The sequence below is a fragment of the Colletotrichum spaethianum genome (assembly GCF_022836535.1).
Source record: "Colletotrichum spaethianum MAFF 239500 DNA, contig11, whole genome shotgun sequence".
Lineage (NCBI taxonomy): Eukaryota > Fungi > Ascomycota > Sordariomycetes > Glomerellales > Glomerellaceae > Colletotrichum > Colletotrichum spaethianum.
The window spans coordinates 230680-249243 of NW_026054781.1; the positions used below are offsets into that span (position 1 = coordinate 230680).

General features: G+C 53.3%; 7 protein-coding genes across 7 annotated transcripts; 4 read left to right on the forward strand and 3 right to left on the reverse strand.

The window, feature by feature from the left end:
• Nucleotides 1-1315: 1315 nt before the first annotated feature.
• On the reverse strand, nucleotides 1316-2827 carry ColSpa_04984 (uncharacterized protein; the record flags this gene model as incomplete). Its single annotated transcript, XM_049271196.1, has 1 exon — nucleotides 1316-2827. One exon carries the CDS (start codon nucleotides 2825-2827, stop codon nucleotides 1316-1318), a length of 1512 nt encoding a protein of 503 aa, XP_049127153.1.
• Nucleotides 2828-7512: 4685 nt separating this feature from the next.
• On the forward strand, nucleotides 7513-9181 carry ColSpa_04985 (carboxypeptidase 2; the record flags this gene model as incomplete). The annotated part of the gene is made up of 2 exons (XM_049271197.1): nucleotides 7513-7741; nucleotides 7800-9181. 2 exons carry the CDS (start codon nucleotides 7513-7515, stop codon nucleotides 9179-9181), a joined length of 1611 nt encoding a protein of 536 aa, XP_049127154.1.
• A 1525-nt stretch (nucleotides 9182-10706) lies between these two features.
• On the forward strand, nucleotides 10707-10889 carry ColSpa_04986 (uncharacterized protein; the record flags this gene model as incomplete). Its single annotated transcript, XM_049271198.1, has 1 exon — nucleotides 10707-10889. The coding sequence occupies one exon, from the start codon at nucleotides 10707-10709 to the stop codon at nucleotides 10887-10889; it is 183 nt and encodes a 60-aa protein (XP_049127155.1).
• Nucleotides 10890-10972: 83 nt separating this feature from the next.
• Nucleotides 10973-11212, forward strand: ColSpa_04987 (uncharacterized protein; the record flags this gene model as incomplete). Its single annotated transcript, XM_049271199.1, has 1 exon — nucleotides 10973-11212. The coding sequence occupies one exon, from the start codon at nucleotides 10973-10975 to the stop codon at nucleotides 11210-11212; it is 240 nt and encodes a 79-aa protein (XP_049127156.1).
• An 804-nt stretch (nucleotides 11213-12016) lies between these two features.
• Nucleotides 12017-12797, reverse strand: ColSpa_04988 (ADP-ribosylation factor 6; the record flags this gene model as incomplete). Its single annotated transcript, XM_049271200.1, has 3 exons — nucleotides 12017-12180; nucleotides 12285-12431; nucleotides 12548-12797. 3 exons carry the CDS (start codon nucleotides 12795-12797, stop codon nucleotides 12017-12019), a joined length of 561 nt encoding a protein of 186 aa, XP_049127157.1.
• Nucleotides 12798-14862: 2065 nt separating this feature from the next.
• On the reverse strand, nucleotides 14863-15903 carry ColSpa_04989 (SAGA-associated factor 73; the record flags this gene model as incomplete). The annotated part of the gene is made up of 1 exon (XM_049271201.1): nucleotides 14863-15903. The coding sequence occupies one exon, from the start codon at nucleotides 15901-15903 to the stop codon at nucleotides 14863-14865; it is 1041 nt and encodes a 346-aa protein (XP_049127158.1).
• Nucleotides 15904-16918: 1015 nt separating this feature from the next.
• Nucleotides 16919-18348, forward strand: ColSpa_04990 (mannose-6-phosphate isomerase; the record flags this gene model as incomplete). The annotated part of the gene is made up of 2 exons (XM_049271202.1): nucleotides 16919-17068; nucleotides 17134-18348. The coding sequence occupies 2 exons, from the start codon at nucleotides 16919-16921 to the stop codon at nucleotides 18346-18348; spliced, it is 1365 nt and encodes a 454-aa protein (XP_049127159.1).
• Between the last annotated feature and the right edge of the window lie 216 nt (nucleotides 18349-18564).

Consider the following 18564-nt stretch of genomic DNA (forward strand, 5'->3'; position numbering starts at 1 on the left):
ACAAGCGACCTTTTCGAGGGCTGTCGAGGTATGTCTGAATGTGTTTCCGCATCCGACACGAACCAACTTCCGGATGATGCACAAATGGTCTGAGTGCGAACGCTACCTTCCACAAGTGCTGGCTTTGGACTCACGTTACAAAGCTCTGCCATATCTAGAGCCAGATGAACGTTTGGTAGAGCTTTTTCTATATGCTGGTTGGTATCTCTACGAGAGACGTCTACCAGAGATAGCTCTGCCTCTCATCAAATCCGGTTGGTCAATTTGTGAGCGAGAGAATAGCAGAGTCGATTGGTTTCTGAGGTCGCGGATTCTCAGTGCGTTTGGATGTGTTCTCTTCGATTGCCATCGATTCGAAGAGTCAGAAGACTACTTTCGGCGGGCTCTCCATATCAGAATACACAACGTTGCCCAGGACGACATTCTCCTAGCCCATGGCTATCAAGATATAGCACTTCCAGTATCTGGACAGGGACGATACGACGAAGCCATTTCCCTACAGAAAAAAGCACTCGAAATTGTCCAGCTCAATGACGACGATTTCACTCGCAGGGATATGACATTTCATGTCGAGCATAACATTGCGCGGACTCTTGAAGCAGCACGAAAACCCGAAGAAGCAATCAAACTACATTTCCATCAGGGTGATGAGTTCGGAAACGGTTTGAGGACTGAAATGAGCGAGTCTGGGTCTGTGAATCTCTATGCGATTGGAAATTGCTATATGGCTATGGGAGAAGAACAAAAAGGGATTGAGTATCATTCTCGATCCCTCAAGATACGACATGAATTGGTGGGAGACAAAGGGTATCATTACGGTATTTCTTTACATAAGATGGGGTGTATACTCTATTCACAAGGAGAAAAATGCTCGGCTGAAGATGCCTTGAAGCGTGCTGCAGAGATTTTCTCAAACGCAACGGATGGTCAAAGGGAATTAGCTAGAACCACATGGCACCTCTCCATAGTTGCACGGTCGTTGGGAGACATACAAAGGGCCGATGATCTCGTGAAGGCTGCATGGAAAATTCGGACGGCGACGACGGGTGAAAATTGTCCTCAGTCTTGGGAGGAAGCGGCGGGTTTGAGTTGGACAGAAGGATTTGACAAACTGGTGATGTACATTCATGCTTAAGATTGCTCATTTTCTTAGGCTTATATACATATCGTTGATGAGTCTTATTGCTTTCATTTTCTTGTAGAACAGTGTACAGCTTTTCGATTCCAGTCTCAATGCCATACATGTCGTCATCAAATCACATCAACATTCCAAAGGCTTGTTGTTCGTTTTGCTGAAGTATCCAAAGAAACTCCTTTACCCATGCTTTTGCTCACTCCTGTAGAAGAACTCCCCATTAGGCACTGAATCGTCATGTATCCATCTTAGCCCGTTGATTTTTTCTCCTTCCGGTTCGGCCTCAAATTTGAAGCGGTAATACGGGTGAGAACGGACATATTGGCCACGCTTCACAGTCTCATCATAAGACAGGTTCCACACAAAGGTGTCATAATGATAGTGCCGCAAGGTGTACCGCTCGTCTAGACGTCCTAGAAATTCAAAGACCAGAGTATTTCCATCGACTTTTACGTCTATAAACCAGTTGTCAATAGAATTGTGATATCGACCAGTATAAGATCGTAATGAACGCGCTTCGGTTCCTTTGATTCTCTCCTTGTTGAGGCGGGACTGAACCTCGTTCATTCGCACGACACCAGCATCAACACATTGTCTCACCAACGAGAGGTAATCTTGTGTTGGTTTACCAGTAAATACAATGTCGAGGATCAGTTGGCAAACCCAGTCGGCGACATCACACAGTCCAAGGGAATTTTGTAGAACCACAACGGCAGAACCGGATTCTGGAAGGAGGCACAATGCTGAAGTTGCCCCAGGCATATTGCCACCATGCCAAATCGCAATTCTTCCGGGATAGTCTTTTCCAACAGCCGGAAAAGGCTGTAGAACGCGTTGGTTCCAGCCGAAATCGAGGGTTCCTGGCAGTTGAGTTCTATTCCAACCTAAAGCGTATGTCTGCTCGAGGAGACAGTCTACCCCTCGGGCAATTTGTGGCCGGACAATAGCAGCGATTTCTTTTATAGGCGAATTCGCATATGTAGTCTTTGAGGCGCCTTCATCGCTGACCGTTGCAGATATGCCCAATCGAGCCTTGAATGCTGGCAAGATTGTAGAAAGGCAGCCGCTGTTGCTGGATGACTCCTTGCCAGCATGGGCACCGGGCTCCAAGAGCTTCAAATCGTCTAACGCCCGGAGGTACGCCTTGCTGTACTTAAGCATGTCGCCCATAGAGGCCCTAACAGATTGACCAGCGAACATCATTGTGTCGCCCGACACATTGCAAAACGGTAGTCGGAACGGCGAACGATCAGTGAGGATGTTGTAAGGTACAGCAACATTGCCGTCATTCTCCGGATGTCTGGTGAATGTGCGTGACATCTCTAGAGGTGAAATTATGTTTTCGTGGAGGAAAGCGTCCCATCGTTGCCCGGAAACTCTTTCGACGACCAGCCCAGCTAGGTTGTAGGCGTGGTTGTTGTACATGTACTTGTTACGAACCGGAGCAACCTGAGTGAGATAATCAAATGTCGGTATGCACTGATCCTTGCCCATGAGAATCATGTTGTTCGACTGCAGGTAGAGAGCGTCTGCCCAGGCCCTGCCTGTACGATGACACAGAATATCAATGATGTTCAGCTTCGCTGCGTGAAGTTCCGTCGATTTTGACATCTCTGGCAAGATGTCATGAACCGGAGTATCCCACTGCAGAAGACCTTTGTGGACCAAGATTCCAAGCGAGGTTGCCGTCATCGCTTTCGTCAGGGATGCAACATGGAAGCAGGTATCGCGGTTGACGGGGAGCTTGGCCTCGACGTCTCTAAGACCAAAATAGTACTCATGTGCTGTCTCATGTTGATGAACAACCCCAATAGCAACGCCTGGCACCCCTGCGGCTTTGCATAGGGAATCGATTATCGAATGCGCTCTTGCCAAGGCTGTAGATGTGGTAGCCGACTGCTCCATCGCCATTGGTAGTGAGACTCTTTGCATGGGGGTTTGCGAGGTATATGAGTCCAGGGATAAATTTGCTGGCCGTCGCAGCTCACAGGTAAAGTATTAATTGTGCGAATGGGTAAATTATATCCTTTCAATCAGTTGGGAATGATGACTGGGTCAAACGAGGTCTGTATGGACTACCCGACACTTACTGCAGCCAAGAGCTGAGGGCATGGCACTGGTGGAGGAAGAGAAAGTGTACAAATCTATCTGGGTTTTGAGAGGGCTGCAGGCGCTTTTTGTACTCGAAAGAGGCTGGGCGGCGGTAAGTGCTGGTACGTAAAGGGCTTGCAGGCTGTGAGTTCCACCGGTCTCGCTAACCATACAGCACTGTGAGGAGCACCAATCAATATCCACGTCCTGAATCGGCTGGCGCTGATGCATGGACGTGGCAGTATTGTACAGTAACACGGTCATACGGTTGTAACCGCGAAACCTTTTTTCTGCGTGACACCCAGTAATAGTGCTACGGATACAAAGCCAAACATGACTTCATTCGTGCAATGTCCATATTGTTGTCGGTCAAATCCGGCCCGAAATCCCCGGCTGTTTAACTCCCGAACAAGGAGACAAACAGCACAAGCAGCTTAAATATAATTCTGAGAAACAGTAGAGTCACTAAAAAGGTTCTACAATACTACTCTGGCGGAGCAGGTCGTATGGCATGGATGAGTGGATTCTGCTTTGTGAACATTGGCTCGGTCAGCCGACCAGCGAGTTTGTGCCTCATTGCATATTTATAGCTTGTACCAGTCGCCAAACAATGTGAAACTTGCAGACGCTAGCGTGATGCTTGTGTCAAGGTAACAGTAATATGCACCTGTTAGGTACTTGGTAGGGTCAATGTTATAGCCCATACATACGAAGGACCACAAATAGATGGATGTTGGCAACCAGGATATGGTTAACATGACTGGATAGTATTTATCCGCTTGATCTCAACCGACCAATCAATGGAATGGCCAGAATCATCACATTCATTACCACGCAGGCATGCGATCACTCAACCACCCAATAAAGCAACGATTCGAAAGCTCTTACCAGCCCATCTGCCTTCTACGCAGGTGTCCTAACAGTGGCTCTCCAGTAACTTCTTATTACGATGGTCTAGAAGTGTTACCTGCTTAGTTGACCTGGCGTCGGCCGAATTGGCTTGTTCGCCGGCCCTGTGGTATTCGTTGCCGCTCTTAAGGGTAGCTATCTGCTGTAATAGGATAGAACTCGCTGATCTAATTCCAAAAATAAAATAATTTGAAATTGAAATTGAAATCCTTTTCTGTAGCCTCTTCTAGTACGGCTTCTATGCTTATATAGCACCTGCCTGGCTCTATCCCATCAAGTGCCAGATAACCCCATTTTGGCCAAGAGTGCGGTGAAGCCAATCAGATTCATTGCCCGAAAATTTCCTCAATGTTTGTCCATTCGAATGCCTGCATATCGGCGTTTTGGAGTACAGATGGATATCTCAAGTCTCGGCAGGAATCCGACAGTGGTGTTTTTGCTAACAGGTAGCTAAGATCAATACTCAAAAACACTAAGGTAGGTCTTGTTGGTAATTTGCTGGTCTGTAAGTACACGGTGATCAGTTGTGGACTCGTAGGCGTAGGTAGCTTGCATAGCTTTACAAGAGAAGGATAATCTAAGAGTCACTTATGAGAAAGTGAATCACGAAGTTGATTGCTGAAGTGTTATGGAAGGTCTCTATCTGTCTCGAATTAATGTCATTATATCCTTATGGTCATGATGCTAGGACCGATCTTCTTGGAGTCGGTCCTTGATGAAGGACCGCTTATCGGTTGTTGGTCCTTTTCTTATCTCTACGTGACCTTCCCTAGTTCTTCTGTTCCGGGAAGAGTCTGACGTATTCCTGTGTGTCGTGCGCATATACTGTCTTGTAGCTGCTAGGCGCCTGTGGGGCGAACTTGGTCATGTTATGCTTGTCGGGTCGAAACAGAATGGGGTCATCTGGCACTTGATGGAATAGCGAGTGCTACCAGTGTTACCTTCCACGTACGGTGCTGCCGGCTGCTTTAAGTATACGAACAGTATTCCCTTCTTAACACTCGCGCCGTCTTGCCTCGACCCCCAAGAATCTTTCTCAAGTCCCCAACTTGTACCTGAATTTCTGTCAACCGGCGTCCACCCGCTTCGAAACCCACTCTTGAGACCTTGCCCTGGTCTTCAAATACCCTGTAGGCTGTTATATCGTCCTACATGCCTATACTGAGTCCACAAGTTCCCATGCCTGAATCGTTGAGACATTATCTGAACCGTATTGGAGCGACTTGAGAGCTGCTGTGCTGCAGATGAGAGTTGCTGATCCTTTTCGGATTAGATGTGGCTGATGTTGCATATCAGGACTGCTCATCCCCGTTGGTTCAAACTGCACATCCATCTCTTTGCAATTTGTATTTGTCTAGTTGATTGTGCATGTATGTGGCACATTAATGTTGCTCGTTCATGTTCATTATGGGTATGGCTCTTGAGATTCGAGCGTTCTATTCTTTACATCATTGGGCGAAATCTCCTGCACTGAGTCAATTTAATTAGCAGATAATCCGTCCGCAACTTAGGAACGATGAACTAGTAAGCTTGAAGCTCTCAATTCGGCCGATGAACCCCCTGCCTGTGGTCATGATCCGGCTGAATCCGTCTATGGAGGTACGGCAAATTTGCAAAGGATGGTTGCGAGGGGCTGGTGGTAGGCTGCTGGAATATAACCTCTTATGTTGATATTCTGATATAGACAGTTATAAAGAGTTGCTAGGGCTGAGAAGATCAGATCAGATGTGGCATCGCTCTGCGAAGCATCTGAGCCCGTTTTTCTAGCCCCAAGAGCAAGCAAGGTGTTAATGGAGCAACATTCATCTGCCAGGTACTTTGCCCTGGGCTTCCATAATATGATCTCCTAGTCAGCTACGTTATTTTAGTTCAATTATTTTACGTATTATGCTCTTGTTGATACTGCTCAACTACCTGCAGCCCATGGAGATAATATCACGTGGGATTGCAGTTGCAAGATAATGCTACGGTCGTGATTCATGTTCTTTGGCGGCCACCTGAACACCAAAGTCCTTCAATCGACTGGATCTTCCGAAGTACCTACCAAAATAGGGTCAACGGTCTTACACTCCAAATGAACCTGCCTAGTCATCACACAATTTACCTGAATACTGGACCGTGCCGCATATAAGCATCGGTCAGTAGGGCTTAGCGGCAGGCTTACAGATACAGCGACACACCTTGGTGCCAAAACATTGGGGAAATGATTAAACGATTGAATCCGCCGTCTTGAGCGGTTCTGTTGCGGCTTCGGTATGTTACACGCCATCCATTTAAGGGAGCAAGGTTAACCATTATAGGTTTTTAAAGCCATCAAGGAAATGCTACCTCCAGTCCATCTGAAGGAAACTGATAGTGAAGGCCTGAGTAGTAGTCGAGTCAGAGACGAACGGCGGATGGCTGGTGTTGCATGTTTTTTTAACATTTCTATTTATTTCCTCTTTGCATTTTATATCACGGCTAGGAGAAAATAACCAAAGCATACTGGTCCTTAGGACATCATAACTTCAGAGGACCTGTCTCAGGAATAACCAACCAACTAACAACACACTTAGGCCAAGACGCGATATAACACATGGCATTCAAAGGAAATCATGATTCTCCAAAAGCCGTTCCTCATTTGTTCCTAAAGTTGCAATATACAGTTTTGTCCTCTGTCTTGTTTTATTGTACGCAGGCGGTGGACATGTACATTCACGACGTCTGATTTGCCATATATGTATGCTCTATAGCAGGGTCCGTCAAGTGTACTCCAGTCGGCGACAACAGATGATGCTTCATCTTAGCGAATGGCGTGCGGTGCGGAGTGCCGCCCAGGTTGGGTTGTACGATTGAGGTACAGATGTTGAAATAACATGATTAACGAATTAGCCAACAGTCTCAACCAACTCGAAATTGGGACCCATATTTATAGAGAACGCTGAGATTGCACAAAGGTTCATCACATGGGTCTATCCAGGAATCAATATTGCAATGACGCTATCGGGCTCTGCCCGACTTCAACCCTTACTATTTCTTGGGGCATCAAGAGTACTCTCTTTACCCCTCACGTGGGATTGGGATACCTGCCTCGTACGGCAATAAGCTACCCGCCAAGACGTTGCAATCCCGTGCTTGGACAGGCATGCCACGGCGCGATGATTGACGCGATGGCGGGGAGGGTTCGCATCATCTTCCCCCCCAGACTCCGTCGAATATGATCGTTGAGGTCAAGTGCAACTCAATCTCGCGCGCAAAACGTGACTGATTGCGATTCTGTGGGGTGTGGATGAGTATATAGATCCATTCATCCCACGGACTCGAACTGAGAGACGTCTACATGCTGGTCTCGCAGAGTCGAAGTGATTCTGGAGCGTCACCTCTCCCATCCAGTCGAAATGCGCGTCCTCGACAGCCTAGCCTTTGGCCTCCTCCACGCCGGCTTCGCCTCGGCGCAGACCAAGTACGCCGACAACCAGGTCCCCGTGTCGCGTGACAGCGATCTCGTCTCCAAGCTCTTTCCGAACGTGGAGGTCGAGCTCTTCTCGCCCGCCTTTGCGAACCCGGAGACCGTCCCAAAGGGATGGAACAACGGCACATCGGGACCTACTGATCAGGATACCCTGGGTGAGTATATGAATCGAATCACTGTCAACACTAGTCTCGTGCTTACACCGCGTTCTAGACTCCTTTCTCAGCGGCCTCGCCGACAAGCACGGCTGGCTGACCTACCACCAGCCTCCCTTCACATCCGAAGACGGCCGCTCAATCCCCTACGTCAACCTGTCCCTCTCATCCCCCTCCAACCCATCCGCCGACAAACTACGTATCTGGATCCAAGGCGGCGTCCACGGCAACGAGCCCGCCGGCGACCAGGCCGTCCTCGCCCTCCTCGGCAAGTTCGCCGCCAACGAAACCTGGACCCTCTCCGTCCTGGCCAAGGCTGAGATCCTCGTCCTCCCGCGCTACAACCCGGATGGCGTCGCCTACTTCCAGCGCGAGCTCGCATCAAACTACGATCCGAACCGCGACCACGCGCTGCTCCAACGCCGCCAGACGCGAGACATCAAGAAGCTGCTCTCGACGTACGACCCGCACATCTTCCTCGACGCGCACGAGTACACCGCCAGCCAGCAGCTCGGCGCCTCCCGTCAGTGGGTCAAGGCGCAGGACATCCAAGTCTCGCACGTCAAGAACCCCAACATCCACCCGTCCATCCGCGCCCTCGGTGAGGGCCTCTTCTTGAAGTCCATCCAGGACAAGGTCCGCGAGCACGGGCTCCGCACGAGCGCATACTTCACCGCCGGCGGCGGGACGGACCTCCCCGTGCTCACGGAGCCCAGCTCCGTCAGCCGCGCGGGACACAACTCGGCCGGCCTGCTGCAGGCCGTGTCGTTCCTCACGGAAACCCGGGGCATCCGCCTCGCGGACCAGCATTTCCAGCGGCGCGTCGCGGCGGGCACGATCGCGATCGAGGCGCTCGTGCAGACGGCCGTCGACAACGCCGAGGAGGTCCTGTCCACCATCGACACCGCTCGCAGAGAATTCGTCGAGGGCATCGACGAGATTATCGTCGTGGACCACGCGCGCGTGACGAACGCGACGTGGGACTTCATTGACGTCCGCAACGGCACCGTCGTCAGCGTGCCGGTGCAATTTCGCAACAGCACGCCCACGGAGGTGGATCTCGCGCGCGCGCGGCCTGAAGCGTACGTCTTCCCGCGCGCGTGGGCCGACGTCGCCGAGAAGCTCGAGGTCCTCGGGGTGGAGGTTGAGACTCTGTCCGAGGAGTTCTCGGGGGAGGTCGAGGTGCTCACTGTGGAGACCCTGGGGCTCGCGGAGAGCAAATACGAAGGTGTGGTGGAGGCCACCATCACCACTTCCACTATCCGCAAGGTTGTGAGCGTGCCCAAGGGCGGGTTCCGGGTGAGCACGAGGCAGAAGAACGCCGCGTTCGCGTTCGTGACGCTCGAGCCGGAGAACAACGCCAGCTTTGCGCGGTACAACGTGATAGACCTGGCTGTTGGGGATGAGTACCCCGTGTTCAGGGTCGTCGGCGCTCAATAGGAAGACGGCGGGCCCGTGACCTCCGTGGTTCGGGGCCCGACTGTCCGGGATTGGTGGGGCCGGTTCGGCGGGAGCGGAGGGCTAGTGAGACAGTATTAGCGGCCCGAGGTCCTCCGAGCACCCGTGCGAGACACAGAGAATAAAACCAACCGGTTCGTCCTGGATTGCCAAAGTGGTGCACCCGAGCTGCATTAGAGCGTCTCCAATTCCCACCTTTGATCTCCAATGAAGAATTCCCCGTAGCCCCGGACAGTCGCAGCGCTAGTGACCCCCAAGCACCATCAGCACCCAAACCTGTCTTCTGATCCAATCATCTCCACGCACCTGTACCACCATAAAACATGCACTCAAAAACCACCACCACCACCTCCAAGCCCCCTCGTGAATATCAGACACGTCCACGCACCCGCGTGCCCTCCCCAAAGCTTCCCTGCAATGGCCAAACAAACATCAGATTCTTCTTCAGGGCTGGCCTTCGCCTTCTAGAACGGGATGGCGTAGGATGTGTGCTGTATTGCGCTAGATAAACACGTCCCAGTCATCCATCGCCTGGAACGCGACGCCATGACTCCTGCATACCACACCGGGGTTGAACAGCCATCCACCGTCCACCACCAACTAATTCCCCTCTCCTCGTTTCCGCGTCGCCAGTCAGATACCATTTTGAGGTGGTTCCAGATAATTCTTCGACAAAATGACGAAAGGATAAAAGACGCGAGCGTGGCCGGTCCCTCTTACACGCGGGTGTTTCCTTGTTCTCGCTCTCCTTCCTTATTGACGTCGAGGCTGGCCATGTCATAGTTTCCGAGTATCTTGTGTTATTCTTCTTCATTCTACTGCTTCCTGCTTCTTTTCTGTTCGCGCACAATCTCCGTGAGATATTTGATCCCCCGTATCAAACCCTCGAGAGCCGGCCTCGTTCAACTCCCAACTCATACAATATCACCCAGCAAGCAACCCAGTGACAGAGAGTCATTGACGTGCGTCGCCAAAATCTTTGGTTCAAGATGCACCCCCTCTCAGCCCTCCTGATCCTCTTCGCCTCCTCGGCCGCCGCCCTCCCAGCGACGCCAGCAACACCAACAAGCCCACCACCTACCTGCACAGGCTCGCCCAACTCACCCGGCTCGCCGCAACAACCACCACCGGAGCCCTTTCTGCCAACCGTGGCCCCGCCCCAACAGACATCGCGGAAACAGACCCAACCCCGACCCCAATCTACTCGACCATCACCCCCAAAGCCCCCTCAAACTCCTCGTCCTTAGCCACAAATTCCACCGCACCCTGCGCCTCCCGCAGACCCCTCCGCCTAGGCCCAGCCCGGCTCCACCGCAAACCTCAGGACTCCATCTCGACCGGCACCCTCACACAAACCTCTACCTCCACCTCACTCGCCGTCCCCGCCGTCGCAATCGCAGTCGCCGCCGCGGCCGAAACCCCCACAGACTCCGGGCCCCGAGATTACGCCTCCCTCATCCCGCCCGCCCCCGGCGTCACTCCGCGCCCGGAGCCGAACCTCGCCGACATGGGATATTACCAAACGACCTATTACTCCTGCGTGACGCAGGAGGCCTCGGTCCACTGCGGCTGGCACAGGCCCATCATGGTCGCGCCGGCCTACAACGCCGCGGGATCCTCCTCCGTGGGCCGCGGCGCGAGGGTATGGATGCTTGTCGCCGGTGTCGTAGGCGTTCTCGTGGCGGGTTGAGACGAGGACCAGCATATCTCGGTTGGATGATGAGTCTCGGCGGAACGGGTCTGGAGCCGAGCGCGGCTGTTGGGCAAGAGATAATGACACCTCGCAACCGGCGTCCGGCCAACGCTGCTGGCGTGACTAGCGCGGCTCCCAACGCACGCCTCGCGGTGCCGCTGGAAGAGCCGTGGCGCGCACCAGTTGGTGTTGGCAGCGTCCTTGAGATTTTTCTCGCGTGGCTGACAGAGGGGGCTAAAGCGGCGAACCCCCCTCCCCTGATGATTGATGACATGACGGATCGCCCAGCTGGCTGGGCAAGAAACGGCACAATGATGTGACAAAATAGAATGTTTCCATGTGTCTCACGGCGACGTTATAAATAAGACCATGCTCTTTCTTCCACAAGAACAGAGGGAGGCAGGGGTTTCATACAATTTCTTGTACATCATTCCAATACAATTTGTAAGAGATAAAAAGGGGGTGAGGAAGATAAACACTACCTGCCTTTTTGGCCCCGCCCCAAACCAAGTTCTTTTCTTTTCGCCTTCTAAGAGCTTCGGGTATTTCAGAACGACAACACGGAATAGAACCAGAGAAACGGGAAAATGTAGAACGAAGAAAAACACGCAGAAAAAGCCTAGTAGCCCAGTGAAAACATATGGTGGATGTGAGGAAGGCCGCTCCTTCCTTTGCCTTTCATGCCGCTCCTCTCCCTTTCCCCCTTTCCGTCTTCTCTCCGTATCAGCGTAGTTAAAAACGGTACATGAAGAGTTTTGTTTCAAAGAGAAAAAATAAAGCCACAACAAGTAGGTTGGCGAAAGAGCCGTTGCTGCCATGTATTAGGTGTGAAGAACCAACAGTCTCTCAGGGTGACTCTCGGCAGCGCGCTCTTGCGGAGGCATCTTTGCCTGCGTCCATCGTCCGGGCCACGACGGGTTCTCGTATGGTAATAAGGGGGGTTCTATGACCCCGACGAGCTCGGTTCGGGGACGGTCGATGCCTCAGTATGCAACCTGGAGTAGCATACGTATCGGGAATGGTGAGATTGTGTCGAGTGAGCGGGTGGGTAATTGGGCAGGTTCGGTCGGTGAGTCGTAGAGGATCGGGATGTCGATGATGAGGCATGTCGGTCGTCTCGTCGTTTACTTCTTGGCCGGGGCGGGGGGTGCCTTGACGTTGTTGGACAGCCAAGCCAGGCCCTCGAGCAGGCCCTCGCCCGTCGTCGCGCAACTGGGCACGACGTACCAAACCTTGTCTTTTAACTTGGAAAGCGAGAGGGCCTCGGTGACTTCTTGTGGCTTCATGGCTGTGATGGTCATGTGCGTTAGTGACTTGCGTGTCGGACGAAACACCGCAGCCATGGCAGCTGTGACTGTTCGGCTCCGTAGAGGGGGCTGTTGTCAAACTTACCGCCGTTGATATCCTGCTTGTTCGCAAACACCAGCAGCAGACTGTCCTTCATCTCGCGATCGTTGATGATCCTGTGCAGTTCCGACTTGGCCTCCTCGATTCTTGCGCGATCCGACGAATCAATGACGAAGATCAAACCCTGGGTTCCTGCGTGAGGGGAATGCCTCGTCAGCGCAATTGTTCAGATGAAAGGATGGAGCATTCTCTCGGGTAAGGCGAAGGGAGAGGGGGGGGGAGAGGGAGGCGGGTAGGCAAAGACTCACCGCTAAAGTAATGTCTCCAGAGGGGACGGATCTTGTCCTGGCCACCGACGTCCCAGACGTTGAACTTGACGTTCTTGTAGGTGACCGTCTCGACGTTGAAGCCGACGGTGGGGATGGTGGTGACGTCCTGGCCGAGCTTGAGTTTGTACAGGATGGTGGTCTTGCCGGCGGCGTCGAGACCCAGCATCAGCAGGCGCATCTCCTTTGATCCGAAGATCTTGCCCATCATCTTGGACAGTTGACCACCCATTGTGACTTCCGGGGGTGTGTAATGTGTTTAGAAGGTAGACGTCGAAAGGTATCGAGAACCGGGAATGGGCGGCTGGCGTGATGCGGTGTCGGGATTAAAGGAGATGTCGCAACGTAAGATGGATCGCTCCCTCTCGTATCTGGTATTAAATGCGGTGACGGCAGCGTTCGGGCGGATGTCGCGCGTAATTGAATCGCAAGACGCGTGGTCGTCGGGGTGGGAAGGTTCGAGTTTGGGCGGGAGAGTTGGGTTGGAGAAGAGAGAAGGTGTGTGTTGTGGTTTAAGGAGCTATCGCGGGAAGGGGAGGGGAAAAAAAAGAGGGAAGCAACTTTGCGATTTGTTTGCTGGTGCGTCCAGTGGCTGTCGAGGATCGGAGGTTGGGGGTCGAATGGAGTTGGGCTCTACCTCGCTCGGGCGTGGGACCTGGCGGGCGATTGGTCTTTGAGAGGGAACTGGAACGGGGAATTGGGACTTGGACTAGGAACTGGGACGTGGACCGAGACGTGTGTTGGATGGACATGGGCTTGGGGGGAAGAGAGACGCCAAGAGAGTATCAAAACGGGCCAATTGACAGCTATCTTTGGGGCGAGATTAATGCTAGCCGTCTTCCGAAACAATGCTCAGTACTTGAACTACGACTGCGTGGTGAGCAGTGACATGTGTGAGGTAGAAACGCCGTGCTCGTCTAGAGCTGCCGTTCAGGAATGAGGAACTGCGGCTTGGCTCCTCATGCGTTTCAACGTTTGCTGGAAGGGGGCCTCCTCCCACTCCAGTCGTCGGTCAGGCGAGCGCTCGTAATTCTCAATGGGTCACGGTTACATCCATCATCAGATGCCTTGCCTCGGTCTCCCTCTCGCTCTTTTTCTCCGGGCCCCAGTTCCAATCCAACCGCAATCACAAAGATGGAAATATTGAATATGAGACGATGCGAGGCATATGCACGGTGACAGGAACGACAGCTGCACTGCAGCGCAGCCCGCATTGTTCGGGTCCCATGTTCTTTGTCAAATATTCTTTAATCGTCATGGGACCTTTCCTTCCCTCCCCGTCGCCGTGTTCCTCCCCCCCCCCCCCCCCCCCCTTCTTCCACGTCCCCTTGGCTGCGCTTGCCCATCTGTCCAACTTGGCTCGGAGATTCAGCTCGGGTACGTACCGAAAACCACTTCCACACCGGTACCTCTCCATTCCAGACGGGGAAGAGGAAACTGCACCAGACCAATGGGCTACTCCGTGTACCTTTTTGGAGGTGGATCCCGGCCATCAAGGGGTCCTGTTCTCTTTCAGGAATAGCTTCATCGGCTGTGCTGTGTTTGTCTCTCTCCAGCGGCGCTGCCCGTTTTTCTGATTGCTCTCCCAATCTCGCATTTGCGCATCTCCTCATCAATCTCTCCTCTAGCTTTTGCGCCGTTACGACTCGTCAACCCTAAGTCGAGCCGCCTCCATCACTTTCCCACGCACCTCGGTCTTAGCGGCCTATCCCCCTGAACCCCCGAAAGGTACTTGCTGTTATGGCCGCTCCCCTGGCCAATGGGCATATGTAGCGACCTGCAGGTACACAACCGTCGCGACATTCCACCAATGCACGTGCCATGCCGGAGTCAGGGGCGTAATTTGACTTTGTGCAAGCCAACATCTCGTGAGAGTTTGATTGCAGAGTCGCCATGTCCGCGTATGGCCCGTATATTTGCACAGGAACAAAGACACACCAGAGCCATAGTGCCAGAACTCGATGGGAGGTCGGGAAACACGCGACACCAAAATTGCATGCCCGTGCTGTGGCCATTTCAGATGCTGCCATGGTTACCGCTATTCGCCAACCCTTGCGTCATAATACTCGTGTTAAAACTCCGTTTCGACCCGCCGCGTCATGTCCCCTTTTTGTTTCTTTAATGAGGCTTAACGATATGAGATCCCATGTCCGGGCCGTTGATCCCTCGGCCAATACGCCGCACCCAACTCAATACTTTAAGCGAACGCCCGCTGATGGCTCTCGTTAACACAATCCAAACCCATCCGGTTCCTTTTTTGGGTCTCGCGACCCATGGGACCCGGGGCCGTAGGCCATCTAAGGCCGGAATTCCAGTACGTAGCGACGTTCCACCTGATGCGTAGTCGAGGAGTCGTTCTCGCCGTGGAACTTGAGATTGACCGTCTTGCCGTCCGGCTCCGTGCCGACAACATCTGCCGCGTAAAACGCCGTTGTCTGTGGGTACAGGCCGAGCACCATCTTGCCAGCCTCCAGCTTTGCGAGATTATGCGTCTGGTTCTCTGGCGGGATTGGTATCATGCCGGACGCAAACGTCTTGTACTCCTTCGGCTTGACGTTGTCCTCGGGCTCCACGTCCAGACACTTGTACCGTCGGCTCTTGCCTTCGCCCATAACGCCCACAACCTCTCCTAGTATCCAATCATAAGGTGCCTCGCCCTGCTGCGGCTCGTCCTTCTTCCGCTTGAACGCAACCTTGTCGCCCTTGGAAAACGACACCTTGCTGCGAGCTGCTGATGCAGCGCTCGATCCCAGAGCGCCCGAGGACGATCCCGCCGTGTTGGAGCCTGTGGATCCCTGCGGCTCAACACTATCTGCCTTGGGCGGCATGCTGTCGCGGTTGCTGCCCCTGTCACCAAACTTGCGCGAATTGCCGCCAATGGGGCTTGGCACGGGAGAGTCACCGGCACCGTCGAAATCGTATAAGGCCGCCGCAGCGGCATCTCGGTTGCGCGTCGAACTGCCAGTCCGTGATGATGTGCTGGTCGTTGCAGGAGCCTCAGCAGCCTCCTTGGCTTGCTGCACGGCCTTGAGGATCTTGAGCTGTTCGATGAGGTTCTTGATGTTGTTCGAGTTGTTCTCAGACAGCTTGACTCCCGAACGGCAGTTCTGCTCCATCTTGTTAAGATCTGCGCCAGAAGGCTTGCCGCCGTCCATGCTCGCAATGGCTGCCTTCTTGTCGAGCTTCAACAGCTCGGCCAGGTTGTCGTTTTCTTGATTGACGCCGCCAACGATCTCGTGAAACTTTTCTTTGGCGGACTCCCATAGCTGCACCTCCTCGCCGTGGCCGCTGCCATTATTACGATTCGAGCCTCGGCCGCTGCGGTTTCGTTGAGACATTTTGACCTGGAGTGAGCCCGAAGGGCTAGGCTGGGTGCTTGGCAAGTCGCGTTTCTTCTAGACAGACTTTTCGGGGGCACCCAAGCCAGGTGACGGTGTCGCAGTGTTTGGTTCGGCGGTGGTGAGCTTTCTCTTGCGACCACCGAGAAGCGGCTTGTTAGCCTCGGGCGTCGGTTTCTGTGGCATGTTTACGTCAGCCTCGGATCGCGTAATTTCTCATTCGACGTTCAGATAGGATGGTTGATGTCGAGAAGAAGATATCGAACCATTAGGATATTGAATTGAGGTATTATAAGTGTAGCCCGGAGCTACTTACAGGAAAGGGAAGGAGCGATGTCCAGTTGGGTCTTGCTTCGCCAGCTGTCGCAGGCCAAACCAGGATGCGTTGGACAGACAGAGCAGCTTGTCTTACGCTCTAATGCTGTTGGGTATCTCTGTGCGCAAAGATGCTAAGAAAGAAAAGGAAGAGCAGGGTAGCAAGGTCTTAGTCCATGATGAGGTCATAAAGGGCCAGCGATTAAGCTTCGAAGTTGACAAGTTCGCGGGGGACCATGGTACGTAGAGGCACTCTCGTGGTGGATGGGATGCAGGTGGCAGAATACAGGCGGTATCGGGTCAAGTCAAGAGCGGTGGGAGCTTCATTGGCCCATTAACGCGACAGTTACGGCCGCGTATTGCCGAAGTGGAACCGAGGGAGCCTGCAAGTACCTCACTAAACCAATCATGTCTCGGGAGCACACCTTCCGCAGAGCGGCCCGACCACTTGGCCGGGGCCCGTGCCTAGACCATTATTTGGAGGGGTCTGGAGCACCAGGCCAGGCCACTGTTAGCTCCAGTTTGCGGGGTCCCCCCAAGTGAAGCTTTCCCTGACGTCAAATTCAATGGTGGGGTGAGCATACACACTCTCCAACTTTAATAGTACGACACCACTGCTGTCGTCGCAACTTTGTTTCTTCAGTCTTTCCCTTTATTTTCCTTCGTCTCTTTGAGATTTTACTAGCTCTACACAAACAGTATGGTTCTGCAAGTCCCTCTGTTCAAGCTCCAGTGCGGGGTGAACTCGTATGAATGGGGCAAGAAGGGTGAGGAATCAGCAGCTGCGCGCTTTGCTGCCACGACGCCAGCTGAGGGCTTCAGCATCGAGTCGGAGAAGCCATACGCAGAGGTGTGCTCCTGGATCTCTCCCCTTCTCTTTTATTACTGTTCCATGATAGGTACTAACACCGCCAGCTCTGGATGGGCACCCACCCCTCCAACCCTTCCAAAGACGTTCAGTCCGGCCGAACCCTCCTCGAACTTGTTCAGGACAACCAACAACTCCTATCTCCTCCGGTGGCCTCCAAATACGGCTCCAAGCTTCCATTCCTCTTCAAGGTTCTCTCCATCAACAAGGCCCTCTCCATCCAGGCCCACCCCAACAAGAAGCTCGCCGAGCAGCTCCACGCCCGCGACCCCAAGAACTACCCCGATGACAACCACAAGCCCGAGATGGCCATTGCCATTACCCCTTTCGAGGGCCTTTGCGGCTTCCGCCCACTCGCCGAAATCTCCCACTTTCTGACCACCGTCCCGCCCCTGAAGAGCCTGGTCGTTGATGACAAGGCTGACGAGTTCATCAGCACGATCAAGGGAGAGGAGGAGAGCGAAGACCCCGAGACCAAGGACCGAAACAAGAAGACGCTCCAGCACGCGTTCGCTTCTCTGCTTTCCGCCACGCCGGAAGAGATTGAGAAGCAGACGGAGAAGCTCGTCGCCCTCGCCAAATCAGAAGGCAGCAACTTCGCCAGTGGTGGCATCAGCACAACCGACGGCGAAACCCTCTCGGAGCTCATCATCCGTCTCCACAGCTCCTTTGGCGCAGACATTGGCCTGTTCGTCATGTTCTTCCTCAACTTCGTCAAGATGGAGCCCGGCGAGGCCATGTTTCTCCGCGCCGATGACATCCATGCTTACCTTTCGGGTGACATCATCGAGTGCATGGCCGCCTCGGACAATGTCGTCCGCGCCGGCTTTACACCCAAGTTCAAGGATGTGCCTACCCTCGTTGACATGCTCACCTATAACTATGCCCCTATTGATGAGCAGAAGATGTCTCCCTCCGAGTACCCCTACGCTACCCTCAACCGCGCCGCCTACAGCTCTGGTTCTGCCGTCATCCTATATGACCCACCCATCGAGGAGTTCAGCGTCGTCCGGTCGCTACTGAATGGACACGGCTCCAAGGCCACTTTCGAACCGCTCGAGGGCCCCAGCATCATCATCTGCACCTCAGGCAAGGGAACCATAGCGGTTGGTCCGACGGTGCAAAAGATCAGCGAGGGGAACGTCTTCTTCGTCGGTTCCACGGCCGAGTTAGTGCTGCAGTCCGAGGGCGATGAGGATGACGAGTTTGTCACGTTCAGGGCGTTTTGCGAGGTCGACGAAAAGGCGGAGGGGAAGTTGTAAAGAGCACATAAGATGCCACGTACACACGCACACATCAACGTCGTTTACGGATGAGACGTGGAAGTAGTTCATACCCAGTATTTTTAATCATGCAACCATGAAGGAAAAAGGTTCCAAGAGACACGATTTTACTTTGGCTTGGGCATCTGCTCTACGTGCACAAAACCTAGCCCGATTTCGACCAGTCTATCAGATGTATCGTCCTTATATCATGGT